The 20,808-nt window shown below is 34.9% G+C and overlaps 2 protein-coding genes across 12 annotated transcripts in view; one reads left to right on the forward strand and one right to left on the reverse strand.

The window, feature by feature from the left end:
* LOC123563746 (uncharacterized) overlaps positions 1 to 20,808 on the forward strand; it is an 85,033-nt gene that overhangs the window by 42,692 nt on the left and 21,533 nt on the right. For 7 of the 10 annotated variants that reach the window (XM_053535361.1, XM_045356729.2, XM_053535384.1 and 4 more), the window contains 7 exons: positions 2,375 to 2,410; positions 6,389 to 6,462; positions 6,696 to 6,873; positions 7,230 to 7,351; positions 7,669 to 7,854; positions 8,200 to 8,329; positions 8,664 to 8,746. In XM_053535361.1, the coding sequence (XP_053391336.1) occupies positions 2,375 to 2,410; positions 6,389 to 6,462; positions 6,696 to 6,873; positions 7,230 to 7,351; positions 7,669 to 7,854; positions 8,200 to 8,329; positions 8,664 to 8,746 (809 nt within the window). The remainder of the gene's footprint in view (positions 1 to 2,374; positions 2,411 to 6,388; positions 6,463 to 6,695; positions 6,874 to 7,229; positions 7,352 to 7,668; positions 7,855 to 8,199; positions 8,330 to 8,663; positions 8,747 to 20,808) is intronic. The other 3 variants (XM_045356732.2, XM_045356736.2, XM_045356737.2) reach the window with 1 other exon arrangement.
* Positions 16,283 to 20,513, reverse strand: LOC123563747 (uncharacterized). 2 transcript variants are annotated; one of them, XM_045356738.2, is made up of 2 exons: positions 20,406 to 20,513; positions 16,283 to 19,002 (listed from the first exon to the last, which is right to left on the reverse strand). In XM_045356738.2, exon 2 carries the CDS (start codon positions 18,999 to 19,001, stop codon positions 16,893 to 16,895), a length of 2,109 nt encoding a protein of 702 aa, XP_045212673.2. In that variant the 5' UTR covers position 19,002; positions 20,406 to 20,513; the 3' UTR covers positions 16,283 to 16,892. The 2 variants fall into 2 exon arrangements, with proteins under 2 accessions (XP_045212673.2, XP_045212674.2); XM_045356739.2 differs by having other exon boundaries at positions 20,327 to 20,451.

Genomic DNA, 20,808 nt, shown 5'->3' on the forward strand with positions numbered 1-20,808 from the left:
TAGGTTTAAGGTCAAGGTCATACTTAGAGGTCAAAGATTAAATTTAAGAATGACTTTGTCCAGAGCATTTCTTCTCCATGCATGGAGAGATTTTGATGTAACTTGGCACAAAAGTTCATTGCCATGTGGCACCCTTGTTTTAAGAACTACTAATATTGTTACTTTTTTATTACTGGCCGTAGGGAAAAATCAAGACCACTTTTCTGTGGTACATCATGCATGTTACATTGAATTTTAAAACTGACCTATCTCTACCTTGTAAAGAGTTTTGTGTGGACTTGTAATATATTTTTTTTCTAACAGATTTTTTTTTTATTTATTTCCCTTTGTTGTTACTATAGGTCACTTATATGATAACTTTTTCATAATAAATACTTATGAAAGCAACTATAGGTTTTTTTGTATGCAAATTTTAATTCAAGTGTTTTGTTATAACATATTGTATATATAGTACAATATTGTTCACACATCATTGACATATATCAGTTCATTATGTTAAACTGCAGTAGAAACAATAAGGTGCCTTCTAGTAGGGGACTTTATATTGCATTGCAATACTTCATTCACTTGTTTCTTTATGACATGTACATTTATCCAAATTTTGCATAGAGGTGGGGCGTATGTTCTCTTTGACAATTTGATAAAAGACATTGTGTCTGAAATCATTTGTTCTCCACCTCTGATTCATGTGGGGAAGCCCGCCCGCTTAGCTCAGTAGGTAGAGCGTCGGTCTACGGATCGCGGGGTCGTGAGTTCGATCCTCGGGCGGGGCGTATGTTCTCCGTGGCTATTTGATAAACGACATTGTGTCTGAAATCATTAGTCCTCCACCTCTGATTCATGTGGGGAAGTTGGCAGTTACTTGCGGAGAACAGGTTTGTACTGGTACAGAATCCAGGAAGACTGGTTAGGTTAACTGCCCGCCGTTACATGACTGAAATACTGTTGAAAAACGGCGTTAAACCCAAAACAAACAAACAAAAATCATGTGGGGAAGTTGGCAGTTACTTTCAGAGAGCAGGTTTGTACTGGTACAGAATCTAGGAATACTGGTTAGGTTAACTGCCCGCTGTTATATGTAAACTGAAATACTGCTGAAAAATGGTGTTAAACCCAAAACAAACAAAACAGACATTTTGCGCTGAGGTGACAAAATTGTTATGTAACTTCTGTAATAAAAAGGAGAATTTCTTACTCTTAGATTTCATTTCTAGTGACAGCATTGCTGGGAGCAAGTATGGCCAGGATGTTTATATTGTATAGTATGCTTACATTTTGTTTCAGGATAATGTGGCTTGGTATTATTTTAAAATTCTTCCTTAATTTTGCACCTGTTGTTGTTTTTTTTTTCAGTTCCATTTATGATGCATGATCCTTTGCAGTATTGATTTAGAATTGTATATATTGTTATATATTTCCACTATTTTGCATACAGAATGTCAAACTGATTTATTAAGGATAACATGGTGTAATAGGCCTCAATTTCACCAAAAGTGTACATACAACTTGTTAATGTAAGCTTTAAAAATGTCAAATGATAGAAATAAGGTGCATATTGACAAGTTATATAGTGACAGAAGTTCTCAAAAAATTTCCTTTAGATTACCTCCCCTCATAATTTTGATTTTTCATGAATTATCTCCCCTGAAAACTAGAAAAAAAAATAAAATATTTTCTCCTTTTCCCTACGGGGAATTTCATATTTCTTTTTTATATTTCTATCAGAATCATATAATGCAGCTTTCTACCGCATTTTTTTTCAAAACTCAGTTTCAGATTCTCATAAAGAAATCATATATTTCCCATAGGCATCAATGTTAACTTCAATACCGATTATCTCCCCAAGAAATGTTAAAATTTGAAAAATCTCTCAGTGAAAAGTTTTTAATTTCAAATGTCTTTAAAGTGACCAAATTTCATTCAAATATTACCATCCAGTTACAAGATATGAAATATGGCTATTACACCATGTTATCCTTAAGCAGGCTTGGGTTTAGGGAAAAGTAAAGTAGTTGGTTTTACAAGGATAGTAACCTGTACATGTCGCAGATATTTGCAGACATGTAACTTAGATCACTTTTGAAAGTGGTACTGACATTTAACGGGTGCCCATGCCATAGGTTATTGCCCTTGTTTTGAGTATGTTGATAACTGGTGCAGGTATTATACTGCTAAACTTCAATGTCTTCATAGTAAAAATAGATGGGTGGGGTTCCGGGAGATGAACAATTGATTTTTGAATTTTTCTATTAATTTTGCCTAATGATTTTTGTCATATTGACATGAAGAATTTGTTCAAGTAGCCACCAACTGCCTGTATTGAATTATTTACATATTTTATATTATCCTGTCTGTATATTGCTATATTTCATAGCGGAGAGTCAGACACGCCCTGACAGTGAAACTGGAGGTACAACTGAAACAATAGCTGTCTGTCTGTCTGTCTGTCTGTCTGTTTTTCTGTTTATTAATCTCTAGTTGCTATGGTGAATCTTCCATTTGATTTGGTGTAATGAAAAGCTTGTTTGCTAGTTCTTCAAATTTGATGCATTTTCTATCAGTCTTTCTGTCAATTTCTGTCTGTAGGTGTTTCAATGTCTGTATTTTTAAGCCTGTGATTTTGTCCTGCTTAGAAGGGAGGTGTTATGTATGATGATTTAATCAAAGACTACATGCAGAGAAAATGTCATTTACGATATTTGCAGAAAATATTTTAAGTACTTGTACTTTATATAAGAAAGTTATCACTTAATTACTTACAGGTACTTGTACATTCTATAAGAAAGTTATCACTTAATTACTTACAGGTACTTGTGCATTCTATAAGAAAGTTATCACTTAATTACTTACAGGTACTTGTACATTCTATAAGAAAGTTATCACTTAATTACTTACAGGTACTTGTACTTTATATAAGAAAGTTATCACTTACTTACAGAAAATATGTTATGAACTTGTAAGGAATCAATGCACTAGTTAAGTACTCTTTATGTATATGACACAGTCTGCTGACACTGGCTTTAATCTGAATGGAATGTTGGAATTTGAAATAAAATTTTATTTTCCTGTTGTTACTTGTTTCTAGCTATAACTGTCTTTCATTGTTATTGTTTTTTTGTTGTTGCTGTTGTTGTTGCTAATAGGAAATAAGCTTTAATCTGTTGAAATCAACTATAAACCTTAGACAAGTTCTGTTTTTGAAACACATGAGAATTGATCAGAATGTTTGTCTTGACGACCTCTAGGTCAAGTTTGAATCTTTGCCATGTGAGATCAAAAACTAGGTCACCAGATCAAATCACAGGAAAATCTTGTTTACACTCCAGTGGTCACATTTATGACTGTATCTTCATGAAACTTGGTCAGAATGTTAATCTTGATGATCTTTAGGTCAAGTTTGAATCTGGATCATGTTGGTGCAAAACTAGGTCACCATGTCAAATCAAAGGAAAGCTAGTTAACACTCTAGAGACCACTAACTTATCAGGGGTTAAAATTAGGTCAGGTGAGGGATACAGGGCCTTTACGGCCATCTTGTTATACTTGGTATGAAAATGACTCATCAGTTCTTCCAGTTTATTGTCACCAACATATTGTGTGACCACACAAGTTTATAAGAGTTTTGCTTTACATTTATATTAATCAGGGAACCTTCTATAAACTATCAATCCAGTTATCATACTTTTTCGATCAGAGCACCTGTTTTATTTTCAGCATTAATTTGGAAATAGATGAGCATGCTTTAAATTCATTCTGATTTATAATTTATACCTTTATGTACAATTCAAAAGAATTGCTCTTGTTTCATGCAACCACATTTAAGATTAATTTACCTGATTAAAGCTACGGTATTATAATTTTAAATTGGTTTGATCTAAGAAAGTTTTGAGGGCTTGTCACTGTCATTTGTCATTATGCATGTTTATAGCTGTGCATGTCCACATACAGTTTTAGTACGTGAAGCCAATGTTTTTTTTTATGTAGACCCTTACAGAAGAAAAAGGCCTGCTGCGTACTCTTGCTGTGTACATACAGCGTATATGATGCGTACATGATGTGTACTGAAATCAAGGGCTTTAAATAGTACGCAGGATATACACCGCACATACACCGATAGTACGTTTGTAGTACACTTTTGACATGCAAATGAGCTCTGCCGCGTACTACTTGCTGCGTACATGCTGTAGACTACATAGTACACAGGATGTACGCTGGAGGAATTTAGTATGCTGGAAATAGTACGCAGCATGTACGCGGCACATACACTTTTCACATGCAAATGAGCCTGCGTTGTACTACCCCTGTGGCGTACATGCTGTGTACTCCTGCAGCGTACATGCTGTGTACTCCTGGCCCGAGTCCTGCGGCGTACATGCTGTGTACTCCTGCTGCATACATGCTGTGTACTCCTGTGGCGAAACTGCTGTGATAATGTAAATTCCTTACCCCACCAACTTTCGTATGCAAATGCTGATCATTTGGACAGCAAAAAAAAAACAGAAAAAAGATAAGTGACATGCATCAATAAGTATTTACCCTTACCAAAATAATGTAGATTGATGTTATCAAATAAATGAGTTTGCTTTTCTTCATCCACTTTTCAATGAAATAAATCAATTTTTGTAGCATGTAATTTGGTAAACATTTGAAGAAAATGGCGTAACTGCATCAAGGGGAAACAACTTTAATGCAACTAAATATAAGTGTTATGTTTTATTATAGATGTTGCATGCGTAGTATGTATTATTTTGATTAAAATCCATCTGAGAACTATCTAGGACTGGAATTATATAAGCATTTATACACTTTTACGTCCGTAAAAAGTAGCGCACCAAAAAATTTTGAATTGATTTTTTCCAATGGGGCGAGCGCAATTAGCCAAAAACGTTCTGAAAATATACATGCGGCAAATCTGATGAACAACTTTTTAATTTGGTGAGGCCTTAATGAGTTAACATAATGAGCATTAAAGCCCTTATAAAACATGATAGAATGGTGTTTTGCTTAAGAGTATTCGAATAACAGTGAGAGCTATAAATTCTTCTCATTCGGGCGCTGTTGAGGCATTATCTTGGTAATTATTTCATGTATTACAAAATGTAATGCAACGAAGTTAAAATAAGGCTTTTCAATTATCTAAGTTAGAAAGCTCCAGGATTAATTCAAAATGAAAAAGAATATATTTTTACACTGCATGCAAGGTGCAGCTCAGAAATCACTAAGATGTAAGCTTCAAAAATGAACATTGCAAATAGTTTGGCAAATTTTCATTGTTCAGAATACCGGTAATCTGAACTATTCTATGCTATTAAGATAAAAGTTACTCGGAAATCAAGTTCTTGCTTCCAAAAAAAAAAAAATGTACAAATCCTTCCTGCATGAAGTGTACTTCAGACTTTTACCTAAAAAAATTCAAAGTATAAACACCAAAAGAAAATGAACAAGTCCCTCCCGCGTATATGAAGTTTACTTCAGACTTTAACTTATAAAAAAAAAACTAAGTATAAATGCCAAAAGAAATTGTACAAGTCTTTCCCGCGTATATGAAGTGTACTGCACAAATTTCAAAGTATCTGCAGTGTACATGCAGTGTACTATTTTCTTGTACAAGTCCCTCCTGCGTACATGCAATGTACTCCTTAAATTTTCAGAGTCTGTGCTGCGTACTTGAAGTGTACTAGTGACCTCCTGCGTACATGCTGTGTACTCGTCGAAATAGTACGCGGCATGTACGCCGCATGCGGTGTATGTAAAATGTACTCCTCTGGCGTACTACTGTGTTCGCGGCATATACACAGCAAATACGCAGCATGTACGCCACAGAGGCTTGCTTCTGTAAGGTGATGTACCTTGTATGCCAGACATATTTTGCTTGTATATATGTATATGCTATAAATGTGTAATCACTAGTTGGGAGTACAAGCTATGTGTTGCTCTGTTAGGCCAAACAAAAATGTATATGTTTACGGTTACCCAACTGACCCAAAAATTGAGCAATAACCTTTAAAGTTTTTTTTTCCGTTATGTGACCAAAAGTAAGAACTGAACTATAGGAATATCTTGGTATCATTTTTGAAAGTTTGATTTATGGCTATATTCATTTTTATGATACTTTCTGTAGGAAATAAAAAAATACTCCAAACACAAGTATGTTTTTTTTGTTTGGCCTTACATTAGTTTTGCTCTGCCTTTTACAAAATTTGGAATGCTATTTCAGAGTCTTACAGTAATATCTGATCATTTTTATAATTAGTATCAAGCAAAGCATTTAAGTAGCTTCTTACATACTCACTGACACTTTTATTAAAGTTCAAAATGTTAATCTCCAGTTTAAAGATTCACGTAAAAATAAGTATGGTTCCTATTCAAAAGTGATTGTCTATTACAGCAAGTACTTGGTCCAGACTGAAACCCAGCAGCCGTGGAAAAGAATTTGGTGGATTAAAGTGGGAGAGAGTAAAGGTAGAATGTTTTTTAAACTCAGAGCTATCCAGTATATTTACTGGAAGTCACTTCACATCTATACAGCATGACCTTTAGGCAATATATAACAGCTTCAATAAGTTAAATGTAACAGTCAACTAAAATACCTTCAGCTCAGTTCGTTGTGCATGTTTTTATACTGGTACATAATCTAAAAATAATCAATTTTCATAATGATTTTGACATGACAAAATATAATTTGTATATCTCAGACTGTTGTACATGTTGCTCTGGTCTCGAAGCGAGCTGAGGAGAGGAGAGATGCTGCTAAACACCTTGGTCTGCTTCGGTGCGGAGATGCCATGGTGTTTTTTGCCCTCAAGGAGAGGCTGAGGGTAGATGAGGACTCTAGAGTGAAATATGAGGCTGCCAAGTCACTTATTCTCCTAGGTATGAACAGTTATCAGCTTTATTTGTGTTACTTATAGATCTGTGAAGTGAATGTGTGACATTGACCCCTCTGTAGGGGACCAGTAACCTTTGCCTTGTGATAATACTTCAGAGTATGTTGTGTTGTGCATTTATCCTAAGCCTGCATTGCTGTTAAAAGTAAAAGTCATGAGAATGAAATTACTGACTTTTTTTCTGCTTTTTAACTTTTCGAAATTTTAGGCAGTCCAGAAATTGTTTATTTCTGTTAAACAGGTAATAAAATGTAGTAAAATATAGAAGGAAAAATGAACTTGAATACACGAAACTCAATATTGTACTGTTCTTTGTAAAAAAAAAATCTTGTATGTGTACAGGATGTTGGGACGAGGATGTGTTACAGATTGTATTGAAGTATATGGTGATTGGTAACTCAGAAATACGACAAGATCTCATCCTGAATATGATAGATGGAAAAAATGTTCAATATGTCAACAAGGTATTCATCAGTCATCATCATTTCTGACATAGGCAATTCCTTGATGTTATTTAACATCATATTGCAGGCTGACATATCTGTAATTCTATGATTTTCAAAATGATGGTTAATCTGCAAAAGGAAAAATTTTAAGATTCACTTCTGGCAAAAGGAACTGAAGCAGTCACATTATTCTTATTAAAATCTCCATCACTTATTTTTCATATTTGGTAATAAGACTGTAACCTATATATAGTGTAAATTTGCTGTATTTTAAGCCAAAGTTGTATCAGCAGAGCAATATGTTACTGCATTACTAGTTTTCTTTTGTTCTGTAGAAAACACCAACGTTTCCAGAACTGGTTAAAGTTCTGAGTCATTTCTGTTGTAACCCCGACCCAGAGGACACTATAGCGTTTGATGCTGCAGTGTTGCTAGGCAAACTCTGTGTCATGGATGAGAACGCAAAATTCAGGCTTATGAGATCCCTAGAGCATAGTACTGACACGCATATCAGAGCTAAAGTAAGTTTGATACTTTCGTTTATATATGAAAACAATAACTTGGCGTTGATATCTAAGACCTGGAAAGAGGCTCAGAACCCTATAGCCAATAGTTTTAAGTCTTATTTCTAAAGAATCTTCATCATTTGATATAACAGCAGATTTCAGCTGGTTTTCAGTTAGTAACTCGACAAAGGCTAGAAGTTAGTGTTAGCTCTTGAAATACTTTGTGATTAAGTAATGAATAAGGTAGCTTAGATAAATATTTTAAGGTTGGGGTTGAATTTTTGAACATGGATTGCTTTAAGAATAAGTCAAAAGCATTAAATTTGTTCTTCTAGTGTTGTTGATCATTGTTTTATACAGGCACTGGAAGTGTTGGTGAAGCAGTTGAACTGTACAAGTTGGGAGGTTGTTCAGCACTTGCTGTCACTGTTCAAGGAGTCACCAGTGTGGAAGTATAGGGCTCTCGCTGCTGACCTACTAATTGTTCTTGGTAAGATTTATTTACTTTAGAAAGTAGAGTAGTCATAAGATGTAGTTCAGTAAAGACATTATAGGTTTAAACCTGGATGGGATTATGATAGTCTCTCTTATACAGAAATCCCATTCTTTCCTAGAATGTAATAAAATTATCCATTAAGCTTCAAGGTAACTACAGTCATCTTGAAAGAATTGATTGTTAACTAAGCTTAAAGTGGACATGTATTTTTTTCCACAGTGATATTTTAAGTTCAAACCACTTTTTCTGGTGATAATTCTCCCATTTTACATAATTTCCAATTACAACAATTATAAGTAAATGTGTCTTATGAACATGCTTCTTTTAGGTAAAGATCATGTATGTAAGAGAGGTGAGGAAGAGAAGATATATCAGATTCTGGAAAGGAAATTATGGGATGATCCTAACAGGGTAAGTCAGGAGGATTTAAATAATGACAGCTTACCAGCTCACCTCATCTGAACACAAAGTGCGTCCATCTGTTGTCCATCTGTCCACACTTTCCTTTTAACAACATCTCCACTGAAAGCATTTGTACGAAGTTAATGAAACTTGGCCTGGATGTTTCTTGGGTGGTCCCCTTTAAAAGTTGTTCAAAGAACTGAATTCTACACAGAACTCTGGTTGCCATGGCAACCGAAAGGAAAAACTTAAAAAATCTTATTGTCTAAAACTGAAAGGCATAGTGCCTTGATATTTGGGGTGTGACATCTATGAAGATTGTTCAAATTATGCTTTTGAGTTGAAAAAAGGCCTGCCCCGGGGATCCAAAGTTTTACATAGCATAAGATTCTTTCACTGGTTGAAGGTGCATATGGGAATTTCCGGCTTTGAGGGTAACTGTTTAGGCAGTAACGAGGTTCCAGCCAAACAGTTACAGGAGAGCCAGATATTCCCATCTGCACCTATAACCAGTAACAGAATCTTTTTCTTGCATACGATTTCAAGAAATAATAATAAAAATAAAATCAATCGAGCGGCTCCGTAAACAGGAAAGATGTTATGACGTTTCAAAGACAAATAACGATGTTTAGTTCCAGTTTTGTTTTATCAGTTGCAGCGTAACGGTATAAATTTTTGATAAAATAATGTGTTTTGAATCAAGAAATATACTATTAGGAACAAGGAGGAACTGTCAAGGTATTCGATTTTTATCCCTATTTTTAAATAAAACATAAATTACTACATAAATCTACATATATGTAGTCTGTAATATGTCATTACAGCACGAGAGCCATCTTACACCCCAGGGTGTAAGATGGATTTTTCCAGCACAGGTAAAAATACCAAAAATCCCTGTCTGGTATACAAGAATATTCAAATTATGTACCCGAGGTGAAAAGAGGCTCCACCCAGGGGCTCCCAAGTTTTACATAGACTTATATAGGAAAAATAAACTTTAAAAATCTTCTTGCCTGAAACAGCAAGGCCTAGGCTTTTGATATTCGGTAGGTTGCATTGCCTAATTGTCTTTTACGAAAATTATTCAAATTATGTCCCTGGGGTGAAAGGAGGCTCTGCCCTTGGGGTCTCAAGTTTTACATAGACTTATATAGGAAAGGACTTTAAAAATCTTCTTGTCTGAAGGTTCATGGCCTAGGCCTTTGATATTGTATGTAGCATTCCTAGTGGTTCTGTAACAAGGTTGTTCAAATTATGCCCCTAGGGTGAAAAGAAGCCCTGCCCTTGGGGACACTTGTATATGAGTTAAATAGGAAAAATTACTTTAAAAAATATCTGAAAATATTTCCTAGACTGTTTAATTATAATTACCTAATGACCCCAAGTAATTAGGGGTCACTTGACTTTGACCTTGCCTACTGACGTACTTTCTTATTTTATAAGATACAGCCTTGAAATTTGTATGACATATACAGTTTTGCACACCAATCTTAAAACTTACCTTCAATGACCATGAATGTGACCAACTTTCTTAATGTTTTAGCATCAGTTTGACATTTGAAACATGTAGCTCATATTACTCAGGTGAGTGATCCAGGGTCATCATGACCCTCTTATTTTCATGAAATTGTTAAGACTTTTTAATTAAAGGCATTCAGAATTAAGAAAAGCTGGTCTTTCTTGCAATATTCCTCAAATTAACCTCCAAAAATGTGTCAGAAAGCAAAGTTTTTAAATCTTCATAAATGCAAGTGAACTACAATTGATCAAAATACTATTGATATAAGAAGAAAAACAAAGCGTCTTTTTTGATACAAAACCAGTTCTGTAAAATCTGCTTTCAGTAATGGTATTACATATTACATAATCTAGACTTATTATTTTCTATTTATATATTTTGTGACAGATATGTAACCATTTCTATACCCCCAGATACTAGAATCTGGGGGCTATACTGGATTCCGTTTCATCCTTCCGTCTGGAGCCATATCTTCCGTCTGGAGCCATAGGCTGTTTGGAATATTTAAATAAAACTTCATATACATATCAACCACGATAGGGAAATGGGTCCTATCAAGTTTCAGTTAGATTGCCCAAGCAACATAAGAGTTATGACCCTTAGAAGTTTTTAGTGTTAACTATATAGGGTACTTTAAATATGGCAATTTCTGCTTCATAACCTGTGACATATTTGACCTAGAACTATGAAACTTAAGTTGAATTTAGATCACTATAATGTGTTAGTGCACACAGAATCTTGTCAGGATCTCTTTAAGAATTTTAATGTTATTGCCCTTTAATTGTTTAAAAATCTACATATTTGTTCATTAAACTTCTTTCATTTTTTACCATGAACATTAATTATAAACATGTGAAGTTGTGTACCCACACCCGGTCACCCACATCCGCCCTTGTCACCCTCCCCCCCCCCCCCCCCCCCCCCCCCCATTTTTTTTATGCCCCCGGCATCTACGGATACGGGAGGCATATAGTGATTGTCCTGTCTGTCTGTTTGTTTGTTCGTTCTTTCATTTCCATCTGGTTAACCAAATGGGACTGTTTCATCTAGCATCAATACCCCTTACTAGAATGACTTGATACTAAGGCTAAATAAAATAATATGTGTGGTTCCAGTTTCCTGACTGACCCCATTTTTCCCCGCAGACCCTAACTTTTTTATTGTTATCAAAAAAAAAAAATTGATTCGGTTGACCCGAGGTTCCGAGTTTTGACCCGCGAAGAATCGAGAAAAACCCGTATTTGACCCGCGTAGAAAATGTCCTGTGCGTCAAGTTTGAAAGTTCTGCCTCTTGTCAATCAAAATCCCGGTGAATTTCAATATTGTTTGCCGCCACAAGCGGAAATATGGCAGTAGGCGGAGCATCGTATATTAATTAGCTACTGACAGATGTCATTCATGCCACGCGCCAACTGACACGTAGTCATCTCACGGTTTGTATTAATTACAATAATGCCCGCCATTATCAATGTGTTTATTGATCAATGTGTAAAAGTTTATTGATAAACAATGCGAAGAGCAGCCTATTATGGTGTTTGTACCACTTGTTAATTAGCGGTATAGCCTACTGTTGATTATCGATAATTTACATCTATTGTGTGTGCATCAAGTTTTTACAACTTTAAGTAAACAGATTACAACAATCTGAAAAACTCGGCAATTCAGATTTCGCCTGGAGGCGATAATTAGGAGAAGTGGCCGACTTTACAGCGACTGTGTAGGATGATCCTTGGAGTCATTGAAAAAAAAATGTGTCGACCCAATCTTTGCTTTGTTGTCGCCAGAAACTTTTGCCAACTGATCCAAAATAACGCCAGATTTTGTGGGGACCGACAGTGCAACCCCTGCCTACAGCTTATTTTGTATTGTTATACGTCTTGCCGACTTAATACTGTACAACAAATTGCATAATTAAAATTGTTATTTTGTGTGCTTGATACAGTCATATGAGCCAATCGACCATTACAGTCTATAACAAATCATTTGGGCCCAATAAAAATGCTTTAAATAAGCAGAAAACATAAGTATTGAATAGAAATGAAATTGAAAACAAGTATTTGATCAAGAATTTAATGCTTTCCTTCATTTTTCCATATTTGTCACCCATTTTCGCGATCATGATTTTCAGATATTTCTGTCATTTTTTTACGAGATTTTCTAGTGCAGTCTAAATAAACAGTCTGCATTTAAGAAAAATATGACAACTGTTGCAAAAGCAGCTCTTATTTGAAGAATTTTTCGAAAATAAAAGCATGCAAAGGCACCAAACACCACCCACTTCAAGAAAATATTAGGCTATAAAACTTTACCATGATGATAAAATATATGCAAAATTTACATTTTTCAATTTGCAACTATAAATTGGATTTATAGTTTACTATTGGATGTAACATCATGATCGAAACTTTTGATCCTGTATGTATTTTTTTTTATATATATAAAAATTATGTAGTTTGAACTGTTAATTTATTATAAATATACAGAGAACATCAGGTGAAAGCCTGTGACTGAAAATTTTATCAGAGTGACCTTTTTCCTGGCCTGTGTTTTGGGCTTAGTAATATTCAGAATGCATAAATAAACTAAATATATATTATATATCTGCAACTTTTACACGTGTTACTGGTACTTTTCTAACCTGAATCCCCAGGTCCTGTGATGGTTAATATGTTTCACATGCCAAACGTTCACTTTGCAAGCTATGTTACTGTGAACATGAAATTGAAAGAACAAAAGAAATATACACTGATCAGGAGAAGAAAGCAATAAAGTAGCAAGTAAATTTCATGAAAAGAAGGTTAACATGCTGCAGGGAGTGATTAATAACCAAAGGGTACATAAAAAGCACCGGTATGTACTGATATACCATTGTTTCAATACTAAAAAAAAAAAATCCCTACCTACCTACCTACCCTATCTTTTTTGGCCAGTAACAGTAACCACACATATATTTTTTTTTGCTCTATGAATATACATGAATGAGAAACAAATACAAATTTAATGTGCCTCATATCTAAGATGAACTCTGCCTGAATGGTCAGTGTGAGTGGATACAGTTGAATAAGAACTACTTGTTAATTGATAATTCATCTGCATTGTTCATGAATGGGACTATTTTGTGTTGCACATGAACATCCTTTGGATGTGATTTGGAATAAAATAAAGATGCTATATGATTGTCAGAAATACACTTGTAACTTTGGTAGCGGGATAAACCCGCAACCAAAAATTAATAAATTAAAAGAGATTGGGGTGGGGGATTAAATGAAAAGCTAGTTGCTTGCGCAAAATGTAAAGTAAAACTGCCTAGAATAAAGGCGGGAATACTCAGTAACTTTCGGACCCTGCGTGGAGAAAGGCGTTCTACTGAGTGCAAAGTGACTGCTGCTCCCATGGCTAAATACAATGAAGGAACTTAATTCTACTTAAACACAAGATAAAAGGGTCTGCGAATGTTTTTACAGTGGTTTTCACTTTGAAATTTGTCTTTATTTGAGCTTGAGGAAATATCATAGATTATTCAAAATTTAAAAAACAACACCTTAAAAGTTGCAACACAGTGCAAAACAACGTTAACTTAAGGCAGTATCAAGTTAATGCAATTTTTAGCCCGTCTGTTAATTTTTTTTTAAATGTACGAGGTATTGTCGTCCCTTGATCGTCAGCATTGGTTAAAATTTTTGTTGAGGTCCACCTTTTCTCAAAAACTATAAAAGCTACTGCTTTGAATCTTTGCACACTTGTTTATCATCATTAGGGGAATACATAGGTCAAGAACCATAACTCTGAAATGCATTCTGTCAAAATTTTGGCCATTTTTGTACCAAATTTCAGTTTCTTGGTTAATCTTTTGTTTAGGTCCACCTTTTCTCAAAAACTATAAGAACTACAGCTTTTGAAACTTTGCACACTTGTTTACCATCATCATATGACTACTTAGGCCAAGAACCATAACTCTGATATGCATTTTGTGAGAATTATGGCCCTTAATTTTGTACTTAGAAAATCTGAACTATAACTCTTTCCTTACATCTTGTCCAGCACCTGCAGACAAGCATTGGCACCTGCAGGGGGTGGTCTTGTTTAAGCATTTCTATTACAGGTCCACTACCTTAAAGCTTGGAGGTGTGCCTGTGTCTTCCTCCACAGTAAAAGCTGAAAAGCAGCCATTTTACCTAAACTGTGCAAGTATTTCCAACACAACAGGAGATTTCAGATGGCATTTCTATGAAAAAAAATTAATTTCATAAATTTGTGAACAGTTTTAGGACACTTTTTCTGATTTGAGAGGTACATTATTGAGGCATGTTTTACAGTTTGCTTTGTGGGTTCAAAATGGGGACACATTATAGGGATTTTCATATCCATGACTTTTGAATAAAATGACCAAAATAAATGTAAGTACAGTGGAACCTCCCTAATCCGAACCCCTTTTATCTGAAAACCTCTCTTAACTGAACAGATTGTTTGGTCCCAAGTTTGCTTATTCATTCTCTATTGTAAAATTACCCTTGTAATCCGAAACCTCTCTACTCTGAAAACCGAACAAACTTTCGAGAATTTTATATCTAATTACATTGAAATCTACCCTTCTAATCCGAACCATAGTCAATGTCTCTGATATAAATCTTGCTCACTTTTGACATTTTTGAGTCTGTTTACAATTTTAAGTACTACTCTTTATAAATGTGTCAACAGCAATAGGCCCCAACACTGGTAATCACAAGTCATGTAAGATATTTGCTTTATTCACGGGTGGTAAACGTGCAATCCAATTCCCAGTGGGAATACGCTTAAAAATGTTGTAGCGACTTCCGGTGCTGGTGTTGCGCATCAATACATACAAAATCGAGGTAGGTGGTTTTTGTTTTTGTAAATATGTACATTTAACGAGTGTTTCGAAAAATAGCAAATATGTCTATTCTATTCGACACAAAAATGAATAAAGTATAGTATTGGGAAATACCAACTTATTAATTTAAGAATGGCCCTGTTATCACGAAAACTCTGCTGGCTGAGCTGTTCAAAAGCATGGATTCTTATAAAAATGCAATTTCTAACTCTTGTGCCTTTTTTTCTGGAAATGAGAACGCATCTTATGATCAAAAGCGTGTAAATCCAGTCATGAATATTACTTCACATTGAATGAAATGTTACTTTTTGGGAAAGATGCAAAAATAATCGGAATGGGTGCACCCCGGAATGGAGTTGTGCGTTATACATTTATATTACATTATGAGTATACGAGCATGCTCCATTCTCGGTGCGCACCCATTCCGATGATTTTTTTTGTCAATTATGTCCACCGTATAGAGGATTTGAAACAATAGTTTTGATATTCGGTTACTTTATAACAGTTGAGGTTATCATTAAAAGCATCTGAATGTCTCAGATTAGGCATAAAGAGTCAGGAAACTCCCATTTTGTGATTCCTACTTTTCCCGCTCGTGTCCCTGAGTTTTGTGACTAATGAGCCAACATAATTAACAAACCAGATAATTACACATATGATGTTTTTCATATTGTGTCGAATAGCATTTTGCTTTTCAAAAATTTATTCTTGCTCATACTAAGCAAAATCATAATCACATATAATTTTGTCTCTTTTTTGGCAACACCAGCACCGGACGTTGTGAACCTTTTTAGCGTTCCGGCGAATTGGATTGCGGTTTACCCCGTGTTATTGATGCATGCAATAAACACTGGTGTGAAAGAAGCAAGTACAAGTAGTTTGTTTGAATAGAAATTTGTAAGAACAGACGTACCTGCAACAAGTCTTGCCAATGTAATAGATTCTTATTAATTTTTTTATTCTGTATCTTCCTCCCATTCTTTTGTACAATTTGTTCATTTAAAGCAGCAAAATGATTCACTGAAAGTAGTACTAAATCAGATTGTCACAATAACCGGACATGTAAAATATTCCGTTTAAGCTACCTTCTGGGAATGTAGGAGTGGTGAAAAAAATGTTTACAAGTGATATTGAGACGTTGAATTAACATGAAATTTACATTACACTAAAGCAGTTTGCATGTTGCTTATAATCTATATTTTTTTATTAGCCTTTTCATAAAAAGATGAATCTTCACATCGTGTAACAAATAGCCTAATTTTTCGTTCTAACATAGAAACCTTTCTAATCCGAAAACCCCTCTAATCCAAACATTTTTTCTGGTCCGACCATTTTCGGATTAGACAGGTTCCACTGTATTGACTTTATAGACAATGTAATATTGGCTCAGAACAAGAACAAGTATAAGCAATTATTTACATCTACTAGTTTTTACTAGTCTATTATTGCCATTGTGCAAAACAGAATAAGCCATGACTTATATCCTCGGGCGGGGCATATGTGACGAATTGATTGAAGAAATTGTGTGTTAAATCATTCATCCTCCACCTCTAATTTGTGTAGAGAAGTTGGCAGATACTTGCGGAGAATAGGTTTGTACTGGTATGGAATCCAAGGAACACTGGTTAGTTTAACTGCCTGCCATTACATAACTGAAATTCTAAATTCTGTTGAAAGACAGTGTAAACCTCCCCCCCCCCACTCCCCCCACCACACACACACACACATACAAAAACAAAAACAGAATAAGATAGAAATGCAAATCTGTTTGAGTTAATGAGTCTTTATAAATGTGTGTTACCCAAACACCTGCACATATGAATTCTTGCTGCATTGTTTCTTTCCCTTATATGTAGGGATAACATGTAACACTGTAGAGCATTATCTTGTCTGTTCTCTTGCTCCATGCACTGTCCTAGTAGATTCAGTGCTGTTTCTCTGTGTGCAAGGTTGGGCTCTGTTTCAGTCACCCACATTAATTTTTTAAGTGCTTGTTGCTGATCCTCGGGCCTGTTTAGGTTGCCAGATGTTTTGTATTGTAGAAAATAAAGATATGGAAGTGAGTCTACTACAGCACAGTCCATCCAGTTATCATACCAACCTCTGTTTTGAATTTCCTCTTGTGTTGATCTGAACATCTCATACTGAAGTTCATGCGGTACACAGTTTATTTCATGTTGACTGAATGTTACACAGTATGCAACAATGTACTTAACTGCTTCTTCATCATATTGACTGGAAATCAAACTAAATCCTATTTTCATATGTGTTAAAGGAAAGCAGTAGCATCGACATACAGGCTCAGTAACTTCCGTATTATATCGTTGATCTACATCATTAAGAATAAATGCTGCTCTTTCCAGGTCTCCTGTACAATACAATATAGAAGCAAGTTTTAGTCTGCTTGAAGCAACATCCGAGTCCAGTCCTGCTTCAAGCCAGGCTAGTGCTTGAGGAGAAACTGTGTTGTTTATTTGAATGTTTTGAGATGCTATCAGGGACCCTACAGAGCTGCAAAATAGAGGTGCTAGAAGTCTGCCTGATACCTTTACTGACATATCACCATCCCTGTAGTATCTTGTTAAATGTTGGAGTATCTGTAACAGGATTCTCAATTCCATTTCTAAACTGGCATCTTTTGTTTCATGAATATCTTCATTATGGATTTCCATAATCCATTTAGCTGTCTGTCGTAGTAAAAAAGATGAAATATCCATAGTGTATTCATCTGGGCCTGGAATGTTATGATTTACTCTGTCTATTATGTTAAGCTTGATCTGAAGTCTTTTACCAACATCGTCAATCTGAATTCCAAAAAGTGACATTCCATCACATGGTATCAGGTTTGCTGTTCTTTGAAGTAACTCTTGTTGTACTTTATTTGAAAACTTCCCTGCCATCAAGTTGTTTTCATGATCAAAGAAATGTGGACAGTTCCCACATGAAATACATCTGTTCAGTGTAAGTATGCAGTATGTTAAACAGTTTAAAATGTTACATTCCTTCCATTTATATAATGGTTTACTTGCTATACAGTGAAACAAAACAGTTTTGCACATGAAACTGGAAATGTAACTTTCATTGTCAAGATTAATGTATGTTTTTATAATCATTTTCATTAAGATATAACATCTTATTTGAGTGATGTTCAAGTTGAACATCAAGCACCGTTCAGCTAATGAGGTAGAAAGTCTCCATTCAAAATCTTCATTTTGGCTGACTTTGTTGCCAACAGCAACAACAAAACACTTTGTAGTTTTTATATATCTTTTCATAAAAGCTGTAGGCCAATTGTTTACATCCAAGTTATCCAGGCAGGCTTTAGCAGATTGTGGCCATGATGTACAAGGAAATGCTGATACTGTGTCTGAATCTATCATTCCAGACAGATTTGTTTGTGCTAATGATGGTCCTTGTCTCTGGGCTATTCCAGTCATAATGGTATCAAGCACTGTATTCTTGAACAATATTCGTTCACTTGTGTCCTTGACAAAGTAATTACCATCTTCATGTGTATCAGGAAGTGGAGCATCTGGTCTAAGCATCTGTAGAAGACAATAACCAGGAGCGGTTGTTTCATTCTGAATCATCCGCAAGTTTTGCTTACCTAGAGTCCATTCAGACCAGTCCTGTATCACATTGAAATTATCTTGAGTGAAAAGATGGTCAGAATCTGATTTAAGTCCTAGTGTTGTAGTACCCTCTGACCAACTTCCAAAATGATAGTTAGTTATTTGATGTTGTCTTGCTCTGTGCCATATTGTTCTACTGGTTTCTTTCAGTACAGATGTCCTTCTTGTCTTCAGTATCATCTTTTCATTAACTGCAATATCGTCTAAGACCTCAGAAAGTCTCATGGATATATTGCGGTAGTCATTGGGTGTGTGAAACATCCTGAAACAGGATTTTAAATATAACTTTGTTGATGAAATATTTTACATGCTAAATGTTATTTATTTCCCTGTTGATATTCCATTTAAAGTTGACAAATTTATAATACATTATATAGAAGTATAAAGAAGTTATTTATAAAAAATAGCTAAAAGTAAGTAAATTATCATGTTTATTGTAAAGTATAATGTTATACAAGCTTTATGTTAAACAGAGACTTAGTTGTGTATGCAAACAATGCAGTAACTAATACTCGGCAGACACATTAATTCCCAGTGTAAAATTATTTAGGTCTTTTATTTTTGATTCTAAGGTTTACAGAACCGCCGCTCAAAAAAGTGCGTTTTCAGTAAAAATTATAAGCTACTGGCTAGCATCCTACAACCGGACACTTTTGGAATATTTTTCACAATAACTCGGGAAATAGATATATCTAGTGGTTGAAATTTCACGTGAACAAAGCTAGGTTCTCCTCCTAACAAAAGAGCTAATTTGTTTACTTCTAGAATTAGGTCAAGTACTTTTTCGAGGCCCAAACGAAGGGCCACCAAATCACATGGTTTAGGGTTTAACGATACCATGTTTCTGGACAGGCAGTTGTCACTTTATTGACTTTCAATTAACATTCAACATTGAATTAAACTTTATTTTCATCTAATGGAAAGTAGTCGTACAGTGTCTGAGTCCTAGAATTGTACGAATTACCTCTCTTGAGTCTATAAATTTGATGTATCTCTCCCAACCAAATCTTTTAAAATCTCTTTTCGAAGTGAATATTTTGATATAAAAATGTGTTTTAGGGTGTGTTAAAGTCATGCACTAAATTATCAAAGCTGTATTTCCCCCGATATAAGTGTTTACTAAACATCTCTGCTAACCTCAAATTTGCATGGGGCCTTTAGATTTAATGGCGGGACCTCACAGAAATACTGCGCATGCGACTTCCTCTCAACATGTAAACATGCTTCGTGAGTGCAGACGAAATGAAATGTAGCATTTCTTGTAAAATACTTAAATTTAACTGTTGTAACTTTGCCCTGTTGTTGAAAATCAAGGGTCCATTTGATCGTAAACAGATTAGCAAGGTTAAAGATAAAAAAAAAGCGTTTACAAGACTGTCCGGTTTGGTGGTTGTCCGGATTTGGTAGTCCCTAGCCAGTAGTGTGTACAGTTGCCTTATTTTATAACAGTTTATAAAACAATTAGTTTTAACTTGAAAGGAACAAAAACAGAGTTTTGCAGTATTGAAATAATTCCAAACAAATGGAAATGAAAAGTACATGTAATTAAAAAAAAGACATTGAATAAAATTAGGAAGTAAACTCACTTGAATAAGAAACTGTGAATAAAATGACAAAAAAAAACAAGCTAAAATAAGAAACAGTGAATTAAATAAGATAACTGACCTAATATTTTACAGAAAATTGTTTAATTGTCTGACGTAAAATGGTAAAAATGTATTTCCCAATAGTTTAACTTCCTCTTTTGGTTTAGTAAGTTATTAATCAAGGGAACTAAATTTGTAGTATCAGTTGTAAAATTGACATAGGCATTCAGTCCCTTAGTGGTGCTTAGATATTACAACTGAATACATAGTTGTCCAAATTGGATGTTCGGTGTATGTGTGTGCATGCATCAGTCCATCCATCCATCCATCCATCCATCCATCTGGATTTGTTCATCCGGACCATAACTTTGACATGCATGGAGCAATCTTGTTTATATTTGGCATGAATGTTAACCTCAGGGAGATGGAGTGTCATGTGCAAACCCTAGGTTCGTATCTCAAAGCTCAAGGTCACACTTGGG

Source organism: Mercenaria mercenaria, chromosome 2, assembly GCF_021730395.1.
Source record: "Mercenaria mercenaria strain notata chromosome 2, MADL_Memer_1, whole genome shotgun sequence".
In the NCBI taxonomy this organism is placed as follows: Eukaryota; Metazoa; Mollusca; class Bivalvia; order Venerida; family Veneridae; genus Mercenaria; species Mercenaria mercenaria.

Excerpts from the sequence above, each read along its gene's own strand:
- LOC123563747 (XM_045356738.2), bottom strand. The coding sequence starts at position 19,001 with ATGTTTCACACACCCAATGACTACCGCAATATATCCATGAGACTTTCT.